This window comes from Schistocerca gregaria, chromosome 6 (genome assembly GCF_023897955.1).
Source record: "Schistocerca gregaria isolate iqSchGreg1 chromosome 6, iqSchGreg1.2, whole genome shotgun sequence".
Taxonomy (NCBI): Eukaryota; Metazoa; Arthropoda; class Insecta; order Orthoptera; family Acrididae; genus Schistocerca; species Schistocerca gregaria.
The window spans coordinates 330,233,248-330,260,741 of record NC_064925.1 but is presented as its reverse complement, the minus strand read 5'-3'; the positions used below and the strand labels follow the sequence as shown (position 1 = coordinate 330,260,741).

General features: G+C 43.8%; 1 protein-coding gene across 1 annotated transcript in view; it reads right to left on the bottom strand.

Annotated features, from left to right (window-relative positions):
* Positions 1-26,766, bottom strand: part of LOC126278871 (nuclear receptor subfamily 2 group E member 1-like) — a 163,838-nt gene extending 137,072 nt beyond the window's left edge. The window contains exons 1-2 of the mRNA XM_049979146.1: positions 26,582-26,766; positions 13,496-13,611 (exon numbers count right to left, since the gene is read on the bottom strand). Coding sequence (XP_049835103.1) covers positions 13,496-13,611; positions 26,582-26,766 — 301 coding nt within the window. The remainder of the gene's footprint in view (positions 1-13,495; positions 13,612-26,581) is intronic.
* Between the last annotated feature and the right edge of the window lie 728 nt (positions 26,767-27,494).

Genomic DNA, 27,494 nt, shown 5'->3' with positions numbered 1-27,494 from the left:
CCTGGCTGGAAAGCAACCCCTACCACACATATTTCTGATCTAGCGCAGTCAAACATTTACCTTTCTTACTCCTTCTTTGTGGATGAAAATGCTCTTTAAACTTGAATTGACGACAGCTTTATCTCTGAACCAGTAGCTTTCTACAGGCATAAACTAAAAAAATAAAAACTGCATGAGAATCATCAGACTGTTTTCGTAAATGTGAGAAAATATGTTGTTAGCGATTAACTTCTCTGTTATATTTTTGTGTTACATTCAATAAACTAACGAGAAACCCTACTGATTTTCGACCTGGAAGCTCGCAGCTCAGAGCTCAGTTAGATAAGAAGTGCTAAGCAGACAAGTTGTCTAGGTCTCCAGCGATATTACAACCAAGAGCTAGTGTACCTTTACCTTTATAAATCAGCTGCGTTGTCACTTAGCTAATGAGCCGATACTGCTTAAAGAATGCTCTCGTTCCTTCAGAGATTGATAAGATAATCGGCAATGTAAAACATAAGATTGTTTGTAATTTCTGTGTGCTGTAACCTTACTGGAATCAAATAATAAATTTAATAACCCAATTTTACGCCTTAGATGTGAATCACTCGGGTTATTTTTGGGACGTGACAAGAAAATATCAAGTGAACTTAGGTCAACAATTCTGAACCATTCTAGGAAGTAAAGGGACGGTCACACATTTGCCGGTTCTCCATAAGAATAGCTGCAAGAAGAACATAGTTGCTCATCCGATGTGCTGAGCTGGCTACCACTTAGAAAGTTTGTATTTGAAAGGTGCAGCGGCTCCAGCTGCCACCGTATTGACTGGGAGCCGAATTACCTAAAGTATAGTGCAATCTGTTTTATTTGCATTTCTGTAAGTAAACTAAATCGCTAAAGAAACTGATATAGGCATGCGTATTCGGATACAGAAATATGTAAATAGCCAGAATACGGCGCTGCGGTCGGCAACACCTATATAAGACAACAAGTGTCCGGCGCAGTTGTTAGATCGGTTACTGCTGCTACAATTGCAAGATTTAAGTGAGTTTGAACGTGATGTTACAGTCGGTGCCCGAGAGATGGGACACAGCATCTCCCAGCTAGCGATGAAGTGGGGATTTTCCCTTACGACTATTTCACGAGTGAACTGCGAATATCAGGAATCCAGTAAAACATCAAATCTCCAACATCGTTGCGGTCTGAAAAAGATCCTGCAAGAACGGGACTAACGACGACTAAAGAGAATCGTTCAACGTTACAGAAGTGCAACCCTCTAGCAAATTGCTGCAAATTTCAATGTTGGACCATCAACAAGTGTCAGCATGCGAAGCATTCAACGAAACATCATCGATAAGGGCTTTCGTGTACGTTTGATGACTGCACGACACAAAGCTTTACGCCTCGCCTTGGCCCGTCAACACCGATATTGGACTCTTGATGATAGGAAACATGTTGCCTGGTCGGACGAGACTCGTTTCAAATTGTATCGAGCAGATTGACGTGGTCGAGCATGGAGATAACCTCATGAATCCATTGACCCTGCATGTCAGGCAGGTGTCTGTTCAAGCTGGTGGAGGCTCTGTAATGGCGTGGGGCGGGGTCAGTTGAAGTAATATGGGACCCCTGATACGTCTAGATACGACTGTGACAGGTGGCACGTACGTAAGCATCCTGTCTGATCACCTGCATCCATTCATGTCCATTGCGCATTCAGACGGGTTTGGAAAATTCCAGCAGGACAATGTGACACCTCACCCCACCGCACGCTTTAAGAATTGCTGCAGAATGGCTACAGGAACACTCTTCAGAGTTTTAACACTTCCGCTGGCCACCAAGCTCCCCAGACATGAACACTGTTGTGCATATCTGGGATTCCCTGCAACGTGCTATTCAGAAGAGATCTCAACCCCCTCGTACTCTTACGGATTTATGGACAGCCGTGTACCAACACGGTGTCAGTTCCCTCCAGCACTACTTCAGACATTAGTCGAGTCCATGCCACATCGTGTTGCGGCACTTCTGCGTGCTCGCAGGGGCCCTACACAATATTAGTAGGTGTACCAGTTTCTTTGGCTCTTCAGTGTATGATTCGGATTATAGGGTAGTTACGAATAATATCCAGATGCAGCAACTTCAACTTGAGCACCATCGATAAAGAGCAGATGGAATTATTTGGGTGACCCACGTTTTCAGTGGCTGTAGCAGCTATTTTTGTCCGTGTTATGCATATTGCAAACTAAAAATCTCATTCACCGAAAAGGATTCTTTCTTTTGACATCTCCAGATGCTGTTAACATTATGAGTATATAACATCCTTTATGACGTTATACACTTAAAAAGTTATTCTTAAAAATTCTTTCATTGGAACCACCTATATCATATAATAACGCAAGTGAAAACAGAACATAATACTGATTAGAGAATGCGAACATCCACAAACAACATAAGCTAATGTTTGAAGTAGCTCTGGAGGGATCTGACACTGTGAATCCTGTAGAGCTGTCCATAAATCCGTGAGAGTATGAGGGGGTAGAAATGTTTTCTGAACATCACGTCGCAAAGCATCTCAGATAATTTGAAATAAACATATACACTACTGGCCATTAAAATTGCTACACTAAGAAGAAATAAGGATGATAATCGGGTATTCATTGGACAAATATATTATACTAGAACTGACATGTGATTACATTTTCACGCAATTTGGGTGGATAATCCAGATAAATCAGGACCCGGAACAACCACATCTGGCTGTAATAACGGCTTTGGCACGCCTCGGCATTGAGTCAAACAGAGCTTGGATGGCGTGTACAGGTACAGCTGCCCATGCAGCTTCAACACGATACCACAGTTCATCAACAGTAGTGACTGACGTGTTGTGACGAGCCAGTTACTCGGCCACCATTGACCAGACGTTTTCAGTTGGTAAGAGATCTGAAGAATGTGCTGGCCAGGGTAGCAGTCGAACATTTTCTGTATCCAGAAAGGCACGTACGGGGCCTGCAACATGCAGTCGTGCATTATACTGCTGAAATTTAGGGTTTCGCAGGAATCGAATGAAGGGTAGAGCCACGGGTCGTAACACATCTGAAATGTAACGTCCACTTTTCAAAGTGCCGCCAATGCGAACAAGAGGTGACCGAGACGTGTAACCAATGGCAGCCCATACCATAACGCCGGGTAATATGCCAGTATGGTGATGACGAATACACGCTTCCAATGTGTGTTCACCGCGATGTCACAAAAACGCGGATAATACCATCATGATGCTGTAAACAGAACCTGGATTCATCCGAAAAAATGACGTTTTGCCATTCGTGCACCCAGGTTCGTCGTTGAGTACACCATCACAGGCGCTCCTGTCTGTGATGCAGCGTCAAGGGTAACCGCAGCCATGGTCTCCGAGCTGATAGTCCATGCTGCTGCAAATGTCGTCGAACTGTTCGTGCAGATGGTTGTTGTCTTGCAAACGTCCCCATCTGTTGACTCAGGGATCGAGACGTTGCTGCACGATCCGTTACAGCCATACGGATAAGATGCCTGTCATGTCGACTGCTAATGATACGAGGCCGTTGGGATCCAGCTCGGCGTTACGTATTAACCTTCTGAACCCACCGATTCGATATTCTGCTAACAGTCATTGGATCTCGACCAACGCGAGCAGCAATGTCGTGATATTATAAACCGCAATCACGATAGGCTACGATCAGACCTTTATCAAAGTCGGAAACGTGATGGTACGCATTTCTCCTCCTTACACGAGGCATCACAACAACGTTTCACCAGGCAACGCCGGTCAACTGCTGTTTGTGTATGAGAAATCGGTTGGAAACTTTCCTCATGTCAGCACGTTGTAGGTGTCGCCACCGGCGCCAGCCTTGTGTGAATGCTCTGAAAAGGTAATCATTTGCATATCACAGAATCTTTTTCCTGTCGGTTAAATTTCGCGTCTGTAGCACGTCATCTTTGTGGTGTAGCAATCTTAATGGCCAGTAGTGTAGTTTCAAATCAAACAAGCTAAGTATGTAAGAAAATCTTACGCAGTGATTAAAACATATGACATAAAATGTCGTGAAGAAAAAGAAGCAAGCGACGAAGTACAAAGCTAGTTCGATAATGTTAGACGATGTTGCAGACTATAGAGGATCGACAAAAATGTGAAAATACGAGAAATACTATAGATTACCACGCTCTGATACAATGTTGGAAAACGTTGGCATTCAAAACACCATCCAGTCTTCTTGTAATGGATAAATACAGGTCCCACCTCCTTTGGATGGAATCTTGTACTATTCTTCCTGCAAAATAGTGCACAGTTCATGTACCAGCAATGGACGTCGATAGCGATCACACACCCTTCTCTCCAAAGCAGATCACAAAGACTCGATAATATTGAGGTGTGGTGACTGCCGTGGCGTGGGGACATGCCACAGTTCATCATCGTTTTCACAAAACCAGGCTTGGATGGTGCAAATCTAATCAGCCAAAAAGGGTCACGTAATCCTTGGCAGTATTAGGGCTTCGCAGAATAATCATGGGGCACATGGGATACGACGATACGGCTGCCCAAATCGTTACCATATCCCCGCCATGCCTCGCTCATGTGACGTAAGCTCGGCTAGAAGTTGGAAATAATGTGATCAATACTCGTCGGACCAAATGGCATTCATCCATTGCTCGAGACACCAGGTTTTATGGCTTCGGCCCCAAGTTTTCCCTGAGCCGTGGTGGCTCGTCTCGAATCGATCCGTCGTTGCTTCCATATCTTTGGTTCGCTGCCGCACCTTGAGAGTAGTTGGCGGTCCGGGGTTGGGAGGTAAGCCAAGCGAGGGAAAGCTGGCGTAGCGGCACTGGTTCGATTGCGCCGATCTTGGCAAAACCGTTTACAAGGCAGTGTGCTCTACTGGGCGTGTTGCACGCTGGTGGTAGCTCCGCAGGCTGTGGGGGCTGGCAGCATTTTGGCACTGGTCACTACCAAGGTGGTCGTGCCACATTTTGGCTGCACGTTGGCCGACGGATAGAACTAATTTTTGGCTCAGAACTGGTTTTTGGCGCTCCCGATAGCCGTATTTACGGAGAACGAAGCCGATCTTCTGGAAGAGAAGGTATTTTGTTCCAAACTCCGGATCAAATCGTTGTAACTTCTTTCTTCTGCGTTTATATTGCCAGCGTTGCTGATAGCTGGCTTGAGCTTGTATTTTAAATAACTGCCTTCATCTGCTTTGGCTCCGGCTATGTAATGTGACATTATTACTGTTTGCATGTGGGAGATTTGTTTCAAATACATGCATTTGTTTGTGGTCCGCAGCTCGCGGTCTTCTCGCTTCCCGCGCACGGGGTCCCGGGTTCCATTCCCGGTGGGGTCAGGGATTTTCCCTGCCTCGAGATGACTGGGTGTTGGTGTGTCGTATTCATCATCATCATTCATTCCCATTACGGTCGGCGGAATGGCAAAGCACCTCCACTAGGACCTTGCCTAGTAAGGCGATGCGGGTCTCCTGGGAGTATGGGACCTCATCATCATTTATTTATGGTGAAAAGTGGTGGAAATCTTGGAGTGTTTCAGTATTGACCAGATGGACTACTAAGTTTAAACTACTGTTACGTCACTGGACGGTTGTTGTTCTAGGTACATATGACCGTTTATTTACTGATGGACTCACTGCTGGAACTATGGTCAACTGTAAGCTACTGACGCTTAATTTGCCTTATTTTAAGTTATGGAATTTTACGTGTAGCTTGCTGCGCAACATTGCGTGTCTTAATGATGTAAATTTGTGACTTAACTAATATTTTATTGCAAATAATACATTTAAGATTTCTGTAAATTTCTTGTGATGTCCAGTCAGTAGATTAATTCCATTTTATAGTGTTTGTAAGTTTGCTCATGTCATTGAGGTTTCTAGGTAGCAAGGCCCGGGTATTTCAAGCGATTTCTTAAATTTGTGACAGCCCCAATCGTAGTGGCCTGGTGCACGGTTTTGCAACAGAAAATTTAATATTCATACTGCAGTTCCAATTTGGCGTACCTCTCTATGCAGTTAACACGAGTTTTCCCTCTTGTATCTCAACTAATACATATTTTTGAAACATTCTTCTAGGACATCAGCGATCTCAGATGTATCAACAAAATTTGCTATAAGAGTCTTGATCGCATAAATATTTTATTTAAACTGGTGACCGGTTTAGATCCATTGTACTTAGATCATCTACAGACGCTGTCCTTTATGATGGCTGAGCAGGCTACACTAGAGATCGATTGCCCACCGGTTTAAATGAATTATTTATACTATGAAAAGTGTTTTTAGCAAATTCGACTTATAAGTTTTTGTGTCCTAAGTCTACTTGCGTGAGGCTAACGTGCTTGCATGAACTGTCCACTTTTGGGTCGCTGAGGGGATTCGCACATATGCAATCCAGAAGGGACACCTAGGCATCGGGCGAACCACGTTGTTGTGTGCAACCATTCCAGAGGGACTCTCTGTATATTGTGCCTGTTACAACTAGTCCAGGCAACTAACGACAAAATTAAGTTGATTTTCATTGTGGTGTGTTCAAATGGCTCTGAGCACTATGGGACTCAACTTCTCAGGTCATCAGTCCCCTAGAACTTAGAACTACTTAAACCTAACTTACCCTGAGGACAACACACACATCCATGCCCGAGGCAGGATTCGAACCTGCGACCGTCGCGGTCTCGCGGTTCCAGAGTGTAGCGCCTAGAACCGCAGGCCACTCCGGCCCGTTTGTGGTGGGAAATTGGCCTTCAGCCCTTAGTATTTTATGTAATAACTATAACATTCTCATTTCCAATGTTCCAGGAAGTTGCTTACTGTACTGTTTATTGCTCTTGCATCTGGTCTGTTACTGTGCTGATTAATAGTTTCACGAGCCTACTATTCCCTTAATTATATGTTGTTTTGCCTTCATTTCTTTGAGGCAACATTATTGATAAAATGTTACTTATTCTTGTAATTTTGATCCAGATAATTTTAGAGTGCAATTTTTTGTTTATCTCGTTTTACTTAAGCGGTTGGTTCCCCGTTATATTTTATTAATTTTTTTAAATTTTTGTAAAGGAAATAAATTTAATGTGCGGTTTTACTCTGAGCATTAGCCAGCCTGTGAAGCTTGATTTTGATGTTAGTAATGAGCGTCACATTACATAGTCTTGAGATTGGTAAAGCAAATTCTGGATTAACTGGATTGATTGTTTAGTTAATTTGTTGTTTCGGAAAGGTTATGAGAAATATATATTTTTGTTTGAAATTTAACGCTGAATGCTACTGAACAACTTGAACCCATGTCCTTCCATGTCAGTATTTTCCTAGAAATTTCTTGGTGGCAATGCGCTTATTTCATTCCCGTTAGGGGCATTTGCGTCACTGATGTGCAGTTTTCGAATTCTAACTCGCTCTTCAGTCCCCTGTCTCTGGAGCTCGATTCGTATTGTTCTGGTACTGCCAGGATTTGCGGATGCGATATGTCAGATGTCGTTCTCGTATTTTTGGTCACAATCTTCTTCAGAGGCCGATCACTCAGCACGCACTTTCGTCCGCGTGATGACTTAGCAGATTATGTTTTTCTGTTTTCTCTGTATGCGGTATAAATCCTAGATATGGAGCCTACTGAAACATCACACATTTCAGCTACCTTAGTTACGGAAGCATCAGCCATAAGGCACAAGCAATTTGCCCACGATCGAATTCACTTAGCTCCGACATAATGTACTTACAACTACACACGATTGACACTTGCAACGTAATGAGGACATTGCACAGTTACCGTTGTTGATCAAATGCAACAGCGCAACGTGCAAGGTTCGCGCTGTGCTTTTATGTTCAAACATGCGTTTCACGTGGTGTTCCCAAGTTTTGTCGAATCCTTTTATATTTGTGGTGATTAATTTACGCTTTATGTTTATCTGTTGTGTTCGTTAAACTAACGAGAAAACGCTAGAATGTATGCACTGCACTAATAAAAATGGTTCTGAGCACTATGCGACTTAACTTCTGAGGTCATCAGTCGCCTAGAACTTAGAACTAATTAAACCTAACCAACCTAAGGACATCACACACATCCATGCCCGAGGCAGGATTCGAACCTGCGACCGTAGCGGTCACTCGGATCCAGACTGTAGCGCCTAGAACCGCAAGGCCACTCCGGCCGGCCGCACTAATACAAATTAAATGCAACTAATTGTAACCTAATGACAAAAGTTTCAAAATTTTAAACATGACTGAAGTAGCAACCGTTAAAAATCTTCACGGTAACTGATAACAGCCAAACAGTTGCAGGACAAAGATTTATTGAAATGCTTAACCACGATTTCGGTATATCTAAATATACCTTCATCAGAAGTAGAAATACACTAAAATCACATCCTGCAGTGGAGATGCATGAAACAGTCGTGCCAAAGGCGTCGTCAGTAGTTAGTTTAATTCTAACTACCGACCACGCCTTTGACATGACTGTTTAAGGAATATTTAGATACACCGAAACCGTGGTCAAGGATTTTAATAAATCTTTATCCTGAAACTGTTTGGCAGCTATCATTTTCCGTAATTACCGTAATAACAAAAGGCTTCTACACTGCAGGAAAGAAGTAACACCGTCAGGGAATGTGTTAGTTGGCACCAGTGTATGATATCTTCATACTGTGGAGTTGTAGTATTAGTGATTCATTTGTCACGGTCATCGGCTATCAGCTGGCGCTCAGGGTGTCCTTCTGTGCATCCTGTGATTCGGCTGCAGGGGCAGTAGCGGTGTAGAGTTTAGATGTGAACGGTGTTTGTAACATTCATTCTGGGATGTTCACTGCGATATAGGGAACAGCTTCGTCATTTGTCCTGGTCACATTTTGAGTCTGAGTGAAACAAGATGGACTTATCGAGGGATTGCTACAGACACGATGTATCGGTAAGGAGAAACTTCTTCGTCCCGTCCTTTCAGTTTGTTTTCTCGCTATTGATGAAAAATTTCCATCTCTACCATTTTACTGAGCTCAGTTAAGAAACCGGTTACGTGCTGAGTTTCAGTCTTCGTCCGACACAAAATTTTACGTCACGTCATTTCAAGTTGCCTTACCATTTGGCTATCCGAGCTCGATTCACGGCCGGACCTAAACCATGTCGTCAATTATGTGTTTGCATTCGTACATCCATTATACATATTCCCGTACAGGGGAGACATTTTACTTGCCACTCACTTACCCGATGTCGGCGGATAAATAAATGCATGCATGTCCGAAGGTACTTTGCACTGTAATTCGGAATAACACAGGCGAAGCAATATCGTACGTGTCTATATGTCCGCTTGTATTTCGTCAAAATGGGTAAGCAGTGATAGTAAGGTACCAAAAAGAGAAAGAGGTCGGTTTTAATCAACATTCATTACAGAATACGTTATTGGACAGATAAAGATGCCAAACCAGTGCAGCAAACAAATCGCACCTGTGTTCAGAAGTGTAGGAAACAGTACTGGGTACACCAAGTAAGTCATGATATAAAGTATTATGTTATCATAACCTAAAATAAACTGAAAACAACCTTAGGGCTCAGTTCAATATATATCCAAAATACCGATGAAAATGACGTCAAAAAATGAGATTAAATATCTGTGAACCAGACGCAAATCAAGTAAAAGTGTGAGTTATATAGTGATTACTTATTAATAACGTTCCTTCTTGCACGTTACTATTGTTCCTACAACCCAAGCGCTTGAAAAATATAAACTTGCCGCGCACTTTTTCACGTGTGCTTCCACTCCTGCAGTGAAGTGGTGTCCTCGATGTAGCGGAAGTATCAATGCACCAATTGTAAAATCCACCACTGCTTTTGTAATTTACGATCCGTGAGCCAAGGTAAAGAAGTTAGATGTAAAGCTGATCTTCTACAACTAACTTGGATAGCAGAGTTGAGACGGGTTCTGAGAACACAACTTTAAATGGGATTAATATTGTTTTTAAAATAATAATAAAGTATTAAATACGTTTTTCGTTTAATTATTCATCTTCCAAGACTCATCCTATAATGTTTGAGTATGTGACGTCTAACCTTTTAATACTTCAAAGCTTAATCTTTTGTAATTAGTATATGACTGTAGAAAATTTGAGTGCACTTCTCTCTAATAGTGGAATCGACTCCCCTTTAAAAAATGGACACATTTAGTCTTCCACTATGGAAGGGAAAACATAAGACGGTAGGTGAATTAGCGCTATCATGCACAAAAGTATCCGAACGACTTGAATTGCGTTCCGTCTGGTTTATGTGCAATCGACATAACGTAACTGCCTTGCAGCACCTCTGTTCTCTTTTCGATATAGTCGTTAGACTATACAAACTGGTTACTACAAGAGATCGCTAGAGAAAATACATACATACATTAAATGTACATTTAATGTATATAGACACATGTTTGTGTATTATAAATTGTTCTCTGGAAGAGGAATCTGCTGGTTCGTTATGGATAGAATAGTTTGAAAATATTATATGAAATCCGTATTTTTATGGATTACTCTTCTGTAAAAATGCCAACAGGTTGGTCTCTACGTGTCAATATGTAGTCTTCAGTTACTGGTGACCTACGATATGAATAATTCATTAAGCCTGGCAAGTCAGAAAATAATAGATTGTTCGTCTTCAAATATTTTATGAAATTTGTACGCATTTCATATATTACTTTCAATGCACTGCATAAAATATTTTATTACTTTTGTTTGTATGCCCTTAACTGGTCTTCGGTCGTTGATTACCGATATACAATTGACCAACTAAGTCTGGCACGTCAACAGTATACGTAATGTTCTTTTTATGTTGTTGTCAATAGCTATACAGTGTTTAGATATAAGTTTATCTTTGACAACATCATAACAGCAGTTGTTAGTTGTCAAGCTGCACTACTTTAAGTACATCCACCAATAGCTGACATGTGACGGTGCAACGTTTTTGATATGAATTCATTCCTAATGTAATTATGGAATATGACGTCTGGTTTTGTACGTGTAAAGTAGAAGAACCTGATGACACACCTGTAGTTAGAATTATTCTAGTGTAACGTGAATGTGCCGGTACCAATTGTGTAATGTTTTATTTTTACAAGGCGATGTAAGCAGACATCGAGATGCTCTTCCACGTTGGTTCATTTCAGGTACTTGAAGATGACTTACGGTTGAAATTAGTTGACTCACGATTTAAATAAAGAAGTTTACGTTACAGGCTACAATGGAACATAGTTTTGTTTTATGAAGTATTTACACGCTGTGAGTCACAGAAACAAAAACAAAAAATAAGCGCTTTATTAGGTTCCCGATGCAATTGCAAATATTTATTCAGTATAGTAGCTGCTGATCACTGAACAGTGGCAACAAGTAATGGCAATTTCTGGCTTCTTAGAAGACGACGTTGCGATGGGGCACTTCAAGTAAGTCTCCATGTCGGAGTCCTTAACAGAAAAACTGAGGCTTGTAGGGTTTCCTGGGCTTCTAAAAAGATTGGAATAGTCCGGCCGTGATACACTACGGCATCTGAATATGCTAACTCCATTAGTTGTTCCCTATGCGAAGTTGCATATGGAGAGCTATGTTGGATAAACTATGAGAGTAAATCCTGATTGTTGGAAGAGATTCTTCTAAAGATATCTCGTCCCACCCCCCCCCCCCCCCCCAATGGAATTCTCCTCATCGTGGCTTCTAATATAGCTATTTCCAAAAGTGAAATTAGTGAGATCACAATTATTGTCAGTACCATAATGTTCAAAGCACTTAAGAGAAACGAATTACACGTTATCAATTTCTCCAATTGTGTGAGGTAAAAAAAAAGACTTATATCTGTGGATATGTGAAAATCAGTGCCAAGTGAGAGCCAGAAAAAATCCATAAGCCAACATTACAATCGCGGCGTATGATGACAATTTCGAGCAAGTGGGTACTATTACACCTAATATTTCCCTATGAACCATGGAACTTGCCGAGGCGGGATGGCTTGCATGCCTGATGGATACATACTGCTGTAGTGTACGGGCATCCACAACGGAGGGGTATCCGTAAAGAGGCCGGATTAACGCAAGCTTCCAGAAGAAGGACAGCAGGCTTTCCAATAGTTTCGGGGGCAACAGTCTGGGTGATTGACTTGTCGTATAGAACCTTGTAGCATTAGCCAGCATGTCCTTACATGAAAGCGTGGTCTCTGTTCATTCGGACATGTCCCCTTTAGTCAACATGCCCTTGCTGTGCTGGTACTGTAAATAACTGAAAGCAAGGGGCATTTACAGTTGCTATTTCTTTCCCCGAGAACATCCAGCTCTACTGTGTGGTTGAACGATGATGGCGTCCTCTTGGATGGAATATTCTGGAGGTAAAACAGCCCCCCCCCCCCCCCCCCCGGTTGGATCTCCGGGCGGAAGCTTTTCAGTAGAATGTCATCATGAGGAACACAACTGGAATTCTATGAATTGTAACGTGGTATGTTAGACCTCTCAGTCTGACAGTTAGTTTAGAGAATTTAGAAAAGGAAATGGATAGTTTGAAATTAGATGTAGTAGTGTGGCGGCAGGAAGAATAGGACTTCTGGGCACACCAGTAGTGGGATTATCAACACAAAATCAAATAGGGGTAACACAGAGTAGGCTCTGTAATGAATAAGAGATTAGGAATGTGGAGTAAGCTACTAAAAATACCACAGTGAAGGCATTATCAGAGCTAAGACGCACACTAACTATATTCCCAAACTTCGACGGATCGAACGAACTTTTCCTTTTAGACCCCTTTTCATTTTGGAGAACAGGAGGAACTCGTATGGGGCTAAAATACGATGGACTGAGGTAAATGAGAACCCGATGTTATTTTGTTTATGACCAAAAGTAGCTCGACATCCAAGGCTGTGTGATAGGGAGAGTTTTCATGTCGCAAGAGACAATCCTTCGATCTACACAGTGCAGGCCTTTTTTTCTGCGGTACCTCATGCAATTGCTTTATTGCTTGAAGTCATTAATTCGCATTAACTGTATAGTAATTAAAGAAACAAATTCTTTAGTTTTGGTGGTGTAGCAATCTTGTACTGGCTCGTCTTACTTGGATTCTGGGCCGTATCCATAGTACGGTTTCGGGTCCCCTGTGCTGATTTTTTACAGAAAAACTGACATTATCACTTTATACTTGCAAGTTAAAACACGCCGAAAACATGAAACAGTTGTTTAGAGAACGAGCACTCACGCAAACTAATTGATTCCTCCGCACGAGTGACGCCTTACCAATTTATTCAACACAGCCTTTAGAAGAGCGACCTGGCACAATGACCTGTCATTATTGCCCCACGAAGGTACTTCTTTTACGTCCCGCGTGGTACCAATCCATAAAGACACCATAGGACCTTGCTAAAGCTGCGTAACCTCAGTCGTAATGATAGGCAGCAGCCTTCCAGTGTCAAATAACCGTATCTCAAATGTTTCGGTAGGGCAGACGTAAAGTTTTTAGAGATATACTGCAACGGTTGAGAAGTTACTGTCAGTAGCTTACCGTCTTTCTTCATGTTAACTTGAAGGCACTTGTTGAAGCGACATGCCTGGCACTGGTTGCGCCGGCTTACGTCGACGACACATCTGCCCGCCTCTTTGCAGACGTAGTCCAGGTTCCTGAAACATGGCAAACGTACCGTTGTGCTGGAGCAAGATTTGTTTATTTTTAAGAAAATATCGTGGGACTTCCATAAAGACCAGGCGATGCTTTGGAACATTACTTGAATTTATGTAGTTAAGAAGTAATCTTCGTAGAAAAATAGTCAAACCACAAACGTGCAGTATTGCTACAAGTAAACGATTCAAGTATCAGATTAGAAGGATCAAATAAGTGCCAGATAGTCTTTCTGCTGAATCTGCTATGAGCTGAAACAAAAACTTCTAAAACTCACGACGTATGTAGAGAACCACATCTCAAAGGTTCCTGGTGTTTGTTTTATTTACCGAGCAAAAAATTTGTTACAACCAGGAGACATCACTCAAATATCACGTAGCACCGTCTCTAACATTCTTGATGAGCTCAAATTGGCGATTTTGGTGATCAGGTTTTCAAACTTGTTTTGTATGCTGACGGATCGTTTCCGGACATGGGTTCCTTATCAAAACTTTATCTTCTCCCCACCCTCAGTCCACCTCTGCCGCCTCCCACTCTCTGTTCATTTCCTCCTGCCCTTTGTCTCCTCCTCTTTCCTCTCTGTGTCAATCTGCTTCTCGCTCCGGTCTCTGTCAATCTGCTCCCTCCACCTCTATCCGTTTCTTCCTCCTCCCTCCAATTTCATCTCCTCCCCTTTTCTTTCTGTGCCAACCTCCCCCTCTCCCTTCTCGCTGTCCATCTCCTCCTCCTCCTCCCTATCTCTGTCCATTTCATTCTCCCCTTTATTCATCGCCTCCTCCCCATCTCTCTACCTATCTCTTCCTTCTCCCACCTCTATCTTTCTCCCTCTTCTTTCCTTCTCTGTCCATCTCCTTCTCTTCCCTCTCTCTGTCCATTTCCGCCTCTGCTACCACTTCCTATCTGTGCCTGTCTCCTCTTTCTCCCCTGCTGTCAGTCCATCTCCTCGTCTCCCCATCCCGCGCCACGTTCTCATACTCACTCCAATAGGAGGCTAGTGGTTCTTATGCCTACAGTATTTCTTTCCAGATTGTAACTAATATGTGAACCAAATTTGACTGAAATCGTTCCAGGGATTTAGGATGAACTTTATACCCTTCACTTTGTCCGCAAAACCACAAGTCATACTTATTTCACACATATTTAATAAATTTCACGCGTATTTATATCCATATCTCACCTTATGTTAAGAGAATTTTGCCCAGTAGGTTCATTTTCACGCACCTGAAAGTTTATGATGTCGTTTCTCCTGAACTATGTGCTGTATAATCATATAATTTTGCAGGAACACCAGTGGTACACGTGCCTACTGTCTACGTAATATGCTGAAGTAGAGTTAGTAGTAAAGAAGTAATAAACTAAAACGTCAACTTTATGTGGCAGTTTTACAACATGAACATCGAAAATATAGTAAACGATCATTTTGAGGATATCATCAGTGAGAAAAAGTTTCTTAAAGTTAGAAATTATGTGTTAAATTTGTTGCAAGTCCCTAAATACTCGCCGGCCTGGGTGGCCCAGTGGTTCTAGGCGTTGCAGTCTTGAACCGCTACGGTCGCACGTTCGATTCCTGCCTCGGACATGGATGTGTGTGATGTCCTTAGATTAGTTAGGTTTGAGTAGTTCCAAGTCTAGGGGAATGATGACCTAAGAAGTTCAGTCCCATAGCGCTCAGAGGAATTTGAATTTTGAACCTAAATGCTCTCATTCTCAAATACTGGATGACTGTGGTATGGCATGGGACTGGTACGTACACTTACCCTAGCGTCATGTGTTACACTGTTTTTCCACCCCCACCCCACCCCTTGGAGAGGAGAGTGGTTCTTACCCCCCACAACGGTTCTTCCCAGACAGTAAATCATGTATCTACCATGTTTGGTTGAAATCGGTCTAGCACAACATTTGAGATAATAATAATACGAAGATTAAATTTCGGTGGCAGCGCTTGCACTGTTGTAACTTCGACAAACTCTTTGACTCTTTCTTTTTCATAAGACTCTCAAGTAACACAATAAAAATTCTATCGTATTTTTTCGTATTCTTGTTCTTATAAAGCATAACTGAGATCTAAAACTATATCTAGCTCACCAGAGCCTCGATAAGTTGTGAGAACCGTCGTCAGCAGAACCGCCTCGGAACGATCTGATCTCTAATACATACGCCTCCACGATATGCCACATCTGAAGCATTACTGTATATTCACAGCCGTAATGTACACAGTAGAAGGGGTGAAATCTAACCGTTTACTTTATTAAAGAATGTTTTACCTTACTCTGTGAATGGAGCTAATAAAAGACAATTGTGACAGTCACTTTTAGTGTCCCGATTAATGTTTATTAAGTAATTTAGTAAGTAAGTGTAATAAGTCACAGCTGCAATATACTAACACGAATTCTTTACAGACGAATGGAAAAACTGGTAGAAGCCGGCCTCGGGGAAGACCAGTTTGGATTCCGTAGAAATATTGGAACACGTGAGGCAATACTGAGCTTACGACTTATCTTAGAAGAAAGATTAAGGAAACTCGAACCTACGTTTCTAGAATTTATAGACTTAGATAAAGCTTCTGACAATGTTGACTGGAATACTCTCTTTCAAATTCTAAAGGTGATAGGGGTAAAATACACGGAGCGAAAGGTTATTGACAATTTGAACAGAAACCAGATGGCAGTTATAAGAGTCGAGGGGCATGAAAGGGAAGCAGTGGTTGGGAAGGGAGAGGGACAGGGTTGTAGCCTCTTCTCGATGTTATTCAATCTGTATATTGAGCAAGCAGTAAAGGAAACAAAAGAAAAATTCGGAGTAGGTATTAAAATCCATCGAGCAGAAATAAAAACTTTGAGGTTCGTCGATGACATTGTAATTCTGTTAGAGACAGCAAAGACTTGGAAGAGTAGTTGAACGGAATGGACAGTGTCTTGAAAGGAGGATATAAGATGAACATCAACAAAAGCAAAACGAGGATATGGAATGTAGTCGAATTAAGACGGGTGATGCTGAGGGAATTAGATTAGGAAATGAGACACTTAAAGTAGTAAAGGAGTTTTGCCATTTGGGGAGAAAAGTAACTGATGATGGTCGAAGTAGAGAGGATATAAAATGTAGACTGGCAATGGCAAGGAAAGCGTTTCTGGAGAAGAGAAATTTGTTAACATCGAGTTTAGATTTAAGTGTCAGGAAGTCGTTTCTGAAAGCATTTGTACGGAATGCAGCCATTTATGGAAGTCAAACATGGACGATAAATAGTTTGGACAAGAAGAGAACAGAAGCTTTCGAAATGTGGTGCTACAGAAGAATGCTGAAGATTAGATGGGTAGATCACATAACTAATGAGGAGGTATTCAATAGAATTGGGGAGAAGAGGAGTTTGTGGCACAACTTGACAAGGAGAAAGGACCGGTTCTGAGGCATCAACGGATCACAAATTTAGCATTCGAGGGCAGTGTGGAGGGTAAAAATCGTAGAGGGAGACCAATAGATGAATACACTATGCAGATTCAGAAGGATGTAGGCTGCAGTAAGTACTGGGAGATGAAGAAGCTTGCACAGGATAGAGTAGCATGGAGAGCTGCATCAAACCATTCTCAGGACTGAGGACCACAACAACAACAACAAATAAGATCATCCTCCCCAGTGGTGATGCGGTGTTCCAGGAAGACAGAGCTTCTGTTCACACAGCTCGAATCGTCCAGGACTGGCTTTGTGGTCATGGCGATGAACTGCCGCTTGTCCCCTGTCCATCATAATCACTAGATCTCAATATTATTGAGCCCTTGTGGTCGACTTGGAGAAGAGGGTGCATGATCGCTACCCTCTTTTATCATCATTACCTAAGCTTGCCACCATTCAGCAGGAGGAATGATAGAAGATTTAGTGCTGGATTAGACATGTAGCAAGAATTAGCAGATGCCACAGGCGCCGCGTAAGAGGGAGCTGGGTCCCTGGGTGCAAAAGAAAAATATAAAATTAAAAATTTAAAAAACTGTCAAGTTAGATATGAATGACATTCTACCTATCGTCAAATGCAAGGACTGTCGTATGCGAATCTACAATTAGTAGTAACAGTTTTAGCTCATTTCTAAAAGTGAGCGAAGATCACAATAAACTTCAGTCTGGAACCGCGCGACCGCTACGGTCGCAGGTTCAACTCCTGCCTCGGGCCTGGATGTGTGTCATGTCCTTAGGTTAGTTAGGTTTAAGTATTTATAAGTTCTGGGGGACTGATGACCTCAGATGTTAAGTCCCATCGTGCTTAGAGCCATTTGAACCATTTTTACCGCAATAAACCGTTAACTTCCATCGGAATTCCATAACGTTATCCGAGTTAAGTATAGTAACCCAACCAATTAGAATTGGGTTCTGTTGATTAACAACCAGAAAGTACGAGTGTGATTCAAATGAAAACTTAAATTTGTAATAGCAAATCGAAATTTCGCGCTGTAAGTTAGTAAGAACGTCTTCGGCGATTTGAACGAGAAGGTGACGGCTTTCTTGCAAGAATCGTTACTGGAGACGAAACCTGGGTTCACTTCCACCAACCAGAAATGAAGAGGGCGAGCAAGGAATGGCGCCATTCCTCATCACCAAAAGCAAAGAAGTTTAGAACAGAACCATCAGCAGGGAAGGTTATGCTGACTCTCTTTTGGGGCGAAAAAGGCCTCATTTTGGAGCATCACATGTCTGCAATCAAATCAAAGCGATGTTGATTGCTGTCAGCAGGTGTCCTTTTGAAACATGACAATGCAAAGGCCCCACATTGCCCGTACAACAGTTGCAACAATCACAGACCTGCATTTTGAGTGTCTTCCTCATCCACCATACTCACCAGACCTTGCCCCAAGTGATTTTCATATGTTTGGACCACACAAAGATGCAATGGGAGGAAAGAAGTTCCATTCTGATGAAGACGTACCCTACGTGGTGCATGAGTGGTTGCGACGACTACCAAAAGAATTTTTTTCTAAAGGAATTTATGCACTTTGTAAGCGTGGGGAGATTATCTTGAAAAATGATACAGCTTTGTACCACTTCTGCACAATAAATAGTATTTTAAAAAATATTTAAGGTTCCAGAAACTTCTTCAAACCTATCGTGAACAGTTGTGGCCGGTCATCGTTGTTTGGAAACATGGAATCCATGAATAGCTGAAAATGGTGTCAAAACAGCCGAATGTAGCCAGGACCCAGTTCATTCCATGTGAACACAGTCCACACTATTACGGAATCACCACCAGCTTGCACAGTGCCTTGTTGACCACTTGGGTCCATGGCTTCGTGAGGTCTGTGCCACACAAGAACCCTACCATCATATCTTACCAGCTGAAATTGGGACCCGTCTGACAATGCCGCGGGTTTCCAGTCAGGGTCCAACCGATATTGTGCCCAGGAGAGACGTGCAGGTGTCGTGCTTTTAGCAAAAGCACACGCGTGTGTCGTCTGGTACCATCATTAACGCCACATTTTGCCGCACTGTCCTACCGGATACGTTCTTCTTGCGACCCAAGTCTATTTCTGCACTTATTCCAGGCAATTTTTCTTGTCTGTTAGCATTGACAATTCTACACAAACGCCGCTGCTCTCGTTTGCCACGCGAAGGCCGTCGGCCACTGTATTGTCCGTGGTGAGAGGTAATCCCTGAAATTTGGTATTCTGGACACACTACTGATACCGTGGATCTCTGAAAATTGAATTTCCTAAAGATTTGCGAAATGGAATGTCCCATGTGTCTAGCTCCAACCGCCTTTCCGCGTTCAAAATCTGTTAATACCCGTCGCGCACCTGTAATCACCATGGAAAGTTTTTGACATGAATCACCTGAGTACAAATGACGGCTCCGACAACGCAATGCCCTTTTATAACGTGTGTAAGTGGTACTACCGCGATCTCTATATGCGCATATCTCTATCCCATGGCTCTTGTAACATAAGTCTGTATAACAATGTAGTGTTAGCGTTATAATTCGCTTACTTCTGAATACAGCAAAGCTTTATATGCCATGAGACATCAGCGTAGAATCGAGTTGTTGAAACCACTTTTACAGTGACATAGTATTTGCTGCTATGTTTCACTACGTGCAATCATCCACTCTGTTTAGCCCTGTTTATGAAAATGTAGCGAAAATAATTTATCGTGAGACACTGAACTATTAAAAATAACATGAAGTTACCCAGTAGCTCCTTAGCATAATGGGTAAGGCTCTAGGCTCGTAATCCAAAGGTCAGGCGTTCAAAATAAAAAGGTCTTTTTTTTAAAAAAATCCTTTACAAAACGACTCTCATCTTTATTCTTATTCGTATAATTTAATTTCAAATATAACTATTTTCTTTAACTTAATTTATAATCATTGAGTGCCTCATCCCAATCATTGTATTAACTTTATTAATTGACACAAATTTCAGACAGTACAGTTTTATTTAAAAATTGTGATTGTATTAAGACTGCGTTTATATTTTCTCACGGTGCGAAAAGGATTTATGTCTTAAATGTTTGTATGACGATAACTGTCCAAGAAGATGAACATATCGTTGCGGGACCAAAGTGTTGTTTTGTAAAGTGCTGTGTAATTTTATTAAAAAAAAATGGTTCAAATGACTCTGAGCACTATGGGACTTAACATCTGAAGTCATCAGCCCCTAGAACTTAGAACTACTTAAACCTAACTAACCTAAGGACATCACACACATCCATGCCCGAGGCAGGATTTAAACCTGCGACCGTAGCGGTCGCGCGGTTCCAGACTGAAGCGCCTAGAACCGCTCGGTCACCAGCGGCCGGTTGTTATTTTATATCCTAAACTTTGATTGTTAAAGCAAAACAATGGCCTCTTCTTAGTAGGTGCTTCGGGTTTTGGGCTGGCTTAATCCGGCACTGGTAAGATACCCTTAGATGCTACGCAGGACCTGCATTTATCCATTCCGAGATGTCTGCGAGCTGTTTTGAATGTCAACAGTTTCCCTGAACTGTATCGCGCATGCTAAAGTGTTTTCATACACTCCTGGAAATGGAAAAAAGAACACATTGACACCGGTGCGTCAGACCCACCATACTTGCTCCGGACACTGCGAGAGAGCTCTACAAGCAATGATCACACGCACGGCACAGCGGACACATCAGGAACCGCGGTGTTGGCCGTCGAATGGCGCTAGCTGCGCAGCATTTGTGCACCGCCGCCGTCAGTGTCAGCCAGTTTGCCGTGGCATACGGAGCTCCATCGCAGTCTTTAACACTGGTAGCATGCCGCGACAGCGTGGACGTGAACCGTATGTGCAGTTGACGGACTTTGAGCGAGGGCGTATTGTGGGCATGCGGGAGGCCGGGTGGACGTACCGCCGAATTGCTCAACACGTGGGGCGGGAGGTCTCCACAGTACATCGATGTTGTCGGCGGAAGGTGCACGTGCCCGTCGACCTGGGACCGGACAGCAGCGACGCACGGATGCACGCCAAGACCGTAAGATCCTACGCAGTGCCGTAGGGGACCGCACCGCCACTTCCTAGCAAATTAGGGACACTGTTGCTCCTGGGGTATCGGCGAGGACCATTCGCAACCGTATCCATGAAGCTGGGCTACGGTCCCGCACACCGTTAGGCCGTCTTCCGCTCACGCCCCAACATCGTGCAGCCCGCCTCAAGTGGTGTCGCGACAGGCGTGAATGGAGGGACGAATGGAGACGTGTCGTCTTCAGCGGTGAGAGTCGCTTCTGCCTTGGTGCCAATGATGGTCGTATGCGTGTTTGGCGCCGTGCAGATGAGCGCCACAATCAGGACTGCATACGACTGAGGCACACAGGGCCAACACCCGGCATCATGGTGTGGGGAGCGATCTCCTACACTGGCCGTACACCTCTGGTGATCGTCGAGGGGACACTGAATAGTGCACGGTACATCCAAACCGTCATCGAACCCATCGTTCTACCATTCCTAGACCGGTAAGGGAACTTGCTGTTCCAACAGGACAATGCACGTCCGCATGTATCCCGTGCCACCCAACGTGCTCTAGAAGGTGTAAGTCAACTACCCTGGCCAGCAAGATCTCCGGATCTGTCCCCCATTGAGCATGTTTCGGACTGGATGAAGCGTCGTGTCACGCAGTCTGCACGTCCAGCACGAACGCTGGTCCAACTGAGGCGCCAGGTGGAAATGGCATGGCAAGCCGTTCCACAGGACTACATCCAGCATCTCTACGATCGTCTCCATGGGAGAATAGCAGCCTGCATTGCTGCGGAAGGTGGATATACACTGCACTAGAGCCGACATTGTGCATGCTCTGTTGCCTGTGTCTAGGTGCCTGTGGTTCTGTCTGTGTGATCATGTGATGTATCTGACCCCAGGAATGTGTCAATAAAGTTTCCCCTTCCTGGGACAACGAATTCACGGTGTTCTTATTTCAATTTCCAGGAGTGTATTTTTATCGAACCTCTGTTAACATTAGCACTTGATTCCCACTTATATATAGGGTGTCTTGTGCTGCACATCTCCTCCTAAACCACTGCGTCGAATTCAATAAAACTTCTTACACACATAGCGTACTGTCAGGCAACGATCTCCACGTGGCTAGGAACCACCTGTCTATCATAGTTCAGGAGTTATGTTTTCAAACACAATTAGATGCGTGAAAAACTGCGGCATCGTCCATGACCTTTATATTTATCACGTCTGCGATACTAAATCTATTTCCAATAAATTTCGCAGCCAGTATCGATGTATACTGCTAACTGCACCCAAAAAATTGAATCATTGTGCAAAACATAGTTAGGAGATATGTCATAAACACTAAGCTGCGTGAAAAGTTGCCGCTTCTACATTTAAATTTATTACTCCTTTGCTACCGAGTAGATTGACAACATATTTCACAGACAGTAGCTACATATGCCGCTGAATGTACCTACACAAGTATATTACATACGACACATAATTCAAGAGATATATCCCCATAAACAGTGGTATATGTGAAAAAATTCCGCATTGTACATGAAGTTTTAATACGTTTATTCTTTAATGCTGAGAAACTCCCCTACAGTCGAGTCGTCTTAAGGAAACGCCCGACACCTGCCAGCGCTTTCGCAGCTTTCAGCTGCGTAGCGCAAGCGGCTGTAGGCGGAAACAATTGCCGTCTATAGAGCTATGAACAGGCGTTGCGTAGACACGTTTACAGAATCGCATTGCAGACAGCGAACAGCTGTGCCCAGCGTACAGAAACTGTACGGGACACTGTACTTGTACATCTGTCATTGCGCGCACTCCGTCTGATGCCAGACACATGTTCCTAGGAACTTTTAGCCTCAATTTCCAGCCAGAAATACGTCCTTACAGTTTGTCGGTTTTATTAATGTTCACCCTGTCTGTGGTATGTGATATAGAAACTCTGGGTCTACTGAAGCAGGGAATACAACCCGCCGGCTTTGACCAATGACGTCAGAATTGGCCAGAGAGCATTTATTACACAGATGAAAGAGCTGACAAGAACGTTTAGAAACAAAAGAATACGAGAGACGAAAAATATAGTTGATATATATAAAGGCCAGTAGTATTTTCACGTTAAGGATATCGCGTGTTTGTATCGCATTATTTCTCTGGAAAATGAAAGGGAAAAAATGGATGGAAAATACATCACGTCACATATATATGAGTTGTATCTCGAACCTCATTCGAACTGTATTGCTTAAGTGCAGTACGGGATACAAGTTCGGCGTACGTCGATTTCTTAGTTTTCACCATCATTAGTGTCCTGTTGTTCAGTTGAACGATGTATGCTCCGCTTCACTAAACCCTAAATGAAGCACGGGATAGAAATTTTACATCTGTTGTTTATTTCGCCTCCGCTGTCACAAACAGTCTGTTCTTACGTAGATATCAGCACTACCGATGGCAGAACGAGCTATGTACATAATATTTGTGTACCATACTTCCGTTGACCTCTATATATGTACACTGCTAACGAAACGAGGAAATTGACGTACATTACATTTGCAACCTGTACATCAGATGAGCCACGCGAAGAGGCCACAAGACGACACATATACAATTTGTATGCCGTGCTACACTATGGGGTACAATTTTTTTTTTCGCCTTCGATGCTAATAGTATCCCATTCTTTACTTGAGCTATGTAGCTATACACAATATTTGTATACTGCACTCCAGTTGACATATACTAGTAAATCTCATCAATGTTGCATATGTCGTTCTTTTCGAATACGTAGTTCCGGTGTCAAGGTCAACTGAAGGACGGGTTACAAATTGCAGTTGTGTCGGCCGTTTCGCCTTCAATATTTGCTAGTACAGATTCGAAAAAATCGTACTAATACGAGTGCTGGGAAACGAAATAAGAATGACAGCTGCGAAAAAGGCGATGCGAAAGCAGGAACTCATATTCTTTTTACGGTTCTCGCAGGTCACCATGACACAGCCACACAGGATATCTCAAACACCAACAGTAAGTTATTTTCATAATGTCTCTCAAGACGAGCTTAGATTTTTCGAACCACGTCCCTCTCCTAATGGATAGACACAACCTATCTCTGCTGCAGCGCCAAACGAACAAGTCGTGAGTACGGCGACGAGGTACACTTATGAGGCGGATATGTTCACCGCACTCACGACATCGAACATACTCAGCAATGAGAGCACACATTTGCAAAAAACAAATCGTGGCCAACATGTCGTCGCCCATAGCCTCTCGTAAATCATCAAGGTTCATTGCAACAGATAAATTCATGCCTAAAAACCAAAATGAGGTACTAAAAATTGCTCTAAAATAAGAAACTTATAGTCCAAATTATTTCATATCACTACGGATGAAATTAAGTACCGAACTCCTCTTCAAGTTCCAAACTTTCGATCTTCGTATTAACTACGTCCGTCTGATCGGCTCCTTTCTCTCCCAACGTCCTTCCTACGTCACCATCCATAACACGGATTCCTACACTTTTTTTCCCTCCACCGGTGTGCCCCAAGGCTCCGTCCTCTCCCCCCTTCTGTACCTCTTGTATACGGCGGACATGCCGCCGCCATCACCCCCCGTCCACCTTCTCCAGTTTGCCGATGACACCGCCTTCCTTGCCCTTGCCCCCACCCTGCAGCGTTCCCAACACCTTTCTCAATCCCACCTTGACCAGTTCACCACTTGGTGCAACCAGTGGTTGCTTAAGGTCAATCCCTCCAAAATCCAGGAGATCATTGTAGGCAAAACCACCCCTTCCTTCCGCCTCCTCGATTTCTATCTAACCATCTATGGCTGTCCTATCGCCCTCACTCCCACCCTTAAGTACCTTGGGGGACCGTCGCTTCTCCTGGACGCCCCATCTCCGGACAATCCAAGCCAAGGCAAGCTCTCGCCTCTGTCTCCTCAAGCTCCTTTTCAGCTGTATGTGGGGTCTGGACCCCTCCACCATACTCCATACCTATGAATCCCTCATCCGCCCTGTCATCTGTTACGCCCATCTTGCCTGGATCTCCGCCCCCTTACCTTTTACAAATCCCTTCAGATCCTTGAACGCCATGCTATCCGCCTCGCCTATCGCATCTGTCTCCCCTCCCCCACGTGGATCCTGTATGACTTCATTCCATTCTCCCACCTCCTCCTTTTCCTCGAACAGATACGGATCCTCTACACCTCCCGTAAACTCGATCCTCCTCACCCACTTGTCTCACCCATCCTCTCCCACCCCCGCCCACTGCCACGCCTGTATCTCCATGTCCCATCTGCACTCCACCTCTCCACCCTCCTTACCATCTCCCAAGGTGGCTTCCGCCAGCTCCCCCTCCCTGATGATGTCCTTCTGCCCTCCATCTACCCCTCCTACCAACTTTGATCCTCCCCTCTCACTTCCTGTGTTTTTTCCTTTGGGCACCCTCCCTCCCTTCTCTCTCCTTTTCCCTCCATCCCTCCTTCCTCCACCCCTCTTCCCTAGGCTTCCCCTCCGCCTTCCTCTCTTCCTCCCTGCCCCCTATCTCCCCTGCCTGGCATCTCTGCTCTCCCCTCTCCCTCTCCCATCCCCCTGCTCCTCTCTTGGCAGGTCCCCAGACTCGTACACACTCAGTGGACATTCGCGCGCCGGAGATCATCGCCATCAGTGTCTCGTGTGTGTGCCTTCATGTTTGTGTTTAATGTTCTTTCGCCATCAAAAAAATGGTTCGAATGGCTCTGAACACTATGGGACTTAACATCTTAGGTCATCATTCCCCTAGAACTTAGAACTACTTAAACCTAACTAACCTAAGGACATCACACAACATCCAGCCATCACGAGGCGGAGAAAATCCCTGACCCCGCCAGGAATCGAACCCGGGAACCCGGGCGTGGGAAGCGAGAACGCTACCGCACGACCACGAGATGCGGGCTCTTTCGCCGTCACGCCCCATCATTCAGTCGTCAGTGTTTGTGGGCCGTGTCAACAGGTTTTAGTGTTTTTTCTTGTCCAGTGTGAACGGCTTCATGTATATTGTTTTTCTATGTCTACAGTTTTGTGCCTGCTATTTGTATTGTATCATTTGTACCCCCCCCCCCCCCCTTCTGTCTTATATTGTACCACTCGAGGCTGAAGAGCAGCGTACTATGCTGCTGACAGCCCACCTTTGTACAAGGTGTTTAAAATAACAATAAATAAAAAAAGTACCGAATGAATTACAAAGAACCAAACAATTTAATAAATGCACACGAAGAAGATTTTCAGCAATATGAAGTGATCTCTTTTAAAATCACATTCAATGATTTTAATGTGTAATGATACCGATTATCCGGAACACAGAACTGTTTTATTATCTATGGTTCGAAGTAATGAGTAATGTATGACGTCATTGGTCAAAGCCGACGGGTTGTATCCCCTGCTTCACTAGACCCGAAAGTCTAAGCTCAATAAGGATGCAGTGTCCAACATAAATGTAATGAAGTTATTAGGTAACAAGAGTAATAAGAACTCCTTCGTGGGCCTGTGTCTCCTTGAGAGAGACTGCAGGCGCCTGGATACGGAGCGTTACCTGCGGATGCTCCTCTTGAAGAACCCGCGGCAGCCGTCGCAGCTGGGCACGCCGTAGTGCTTCCCCGACGCCTTGTCACCGCAGACGCGGCACAGCGCCTCCCCCGGCCGCCCGGACGGCGAGGGCGACGCTGAAGACGGCGACGTCGACGCGCCCCCGCCGCCCCCCGCGGCACGCAGCTCCATCGCCTCCAGACGCCGCTCCTCACAGTCCGCTCGTCCGCTCCCAACAGCCGACGTTCCTTTGTTCCTGTTACGGAGGCCACATTTCATTTCTTACTGCTCAAAGGAAACAAACTGGCGACCGCAGCGCCTGGAACTACCAACATCATGCTTAAAACTACTGTATAAATCCAACATGTAAATCGACACCGCTTTATCTACAGGGTGGACGAAGTAAACGTCTGCTTTGATTTTGGATATCTATTCATGGTACGAGCAGATAACAGTGACTGTGTGTCATTTTTTCCATAACCTGTGAATCCACAGAGATGCCAGAACAATTAAACACTGAGGAGAGACCCAAAATTGCAGCAAGATTTGAGGTGGGACAGTCTGTAATTCTACATCTACATCTACATCTGTAATTCTACATCTACATTATACATCTACACACCTGACGGTGTGCGGCGGAGGGTACCTCGAGTACCTCTATCGGTTTTCCCTTCTACTCCAGTCTCGTATTGTTCTTGGAAGGAAAGATTGTCGGTATGCCTCTGTGTGGGCTCTAATCTCTCTGATTTTATCCTTATGGTCTCTTCGCGAGATATACGTAGGAGGGAGCGATACGAGTATACTGCTTGACTCCTCGGTGAAGGTATGTTCTCAAACTTCGACAAAAGACTGTACCGAGCTACTGAGCGTCTCTCCTGCAGAGTCTTCCACTGGAGTTTATCATCTCTGTAACGCTTTCG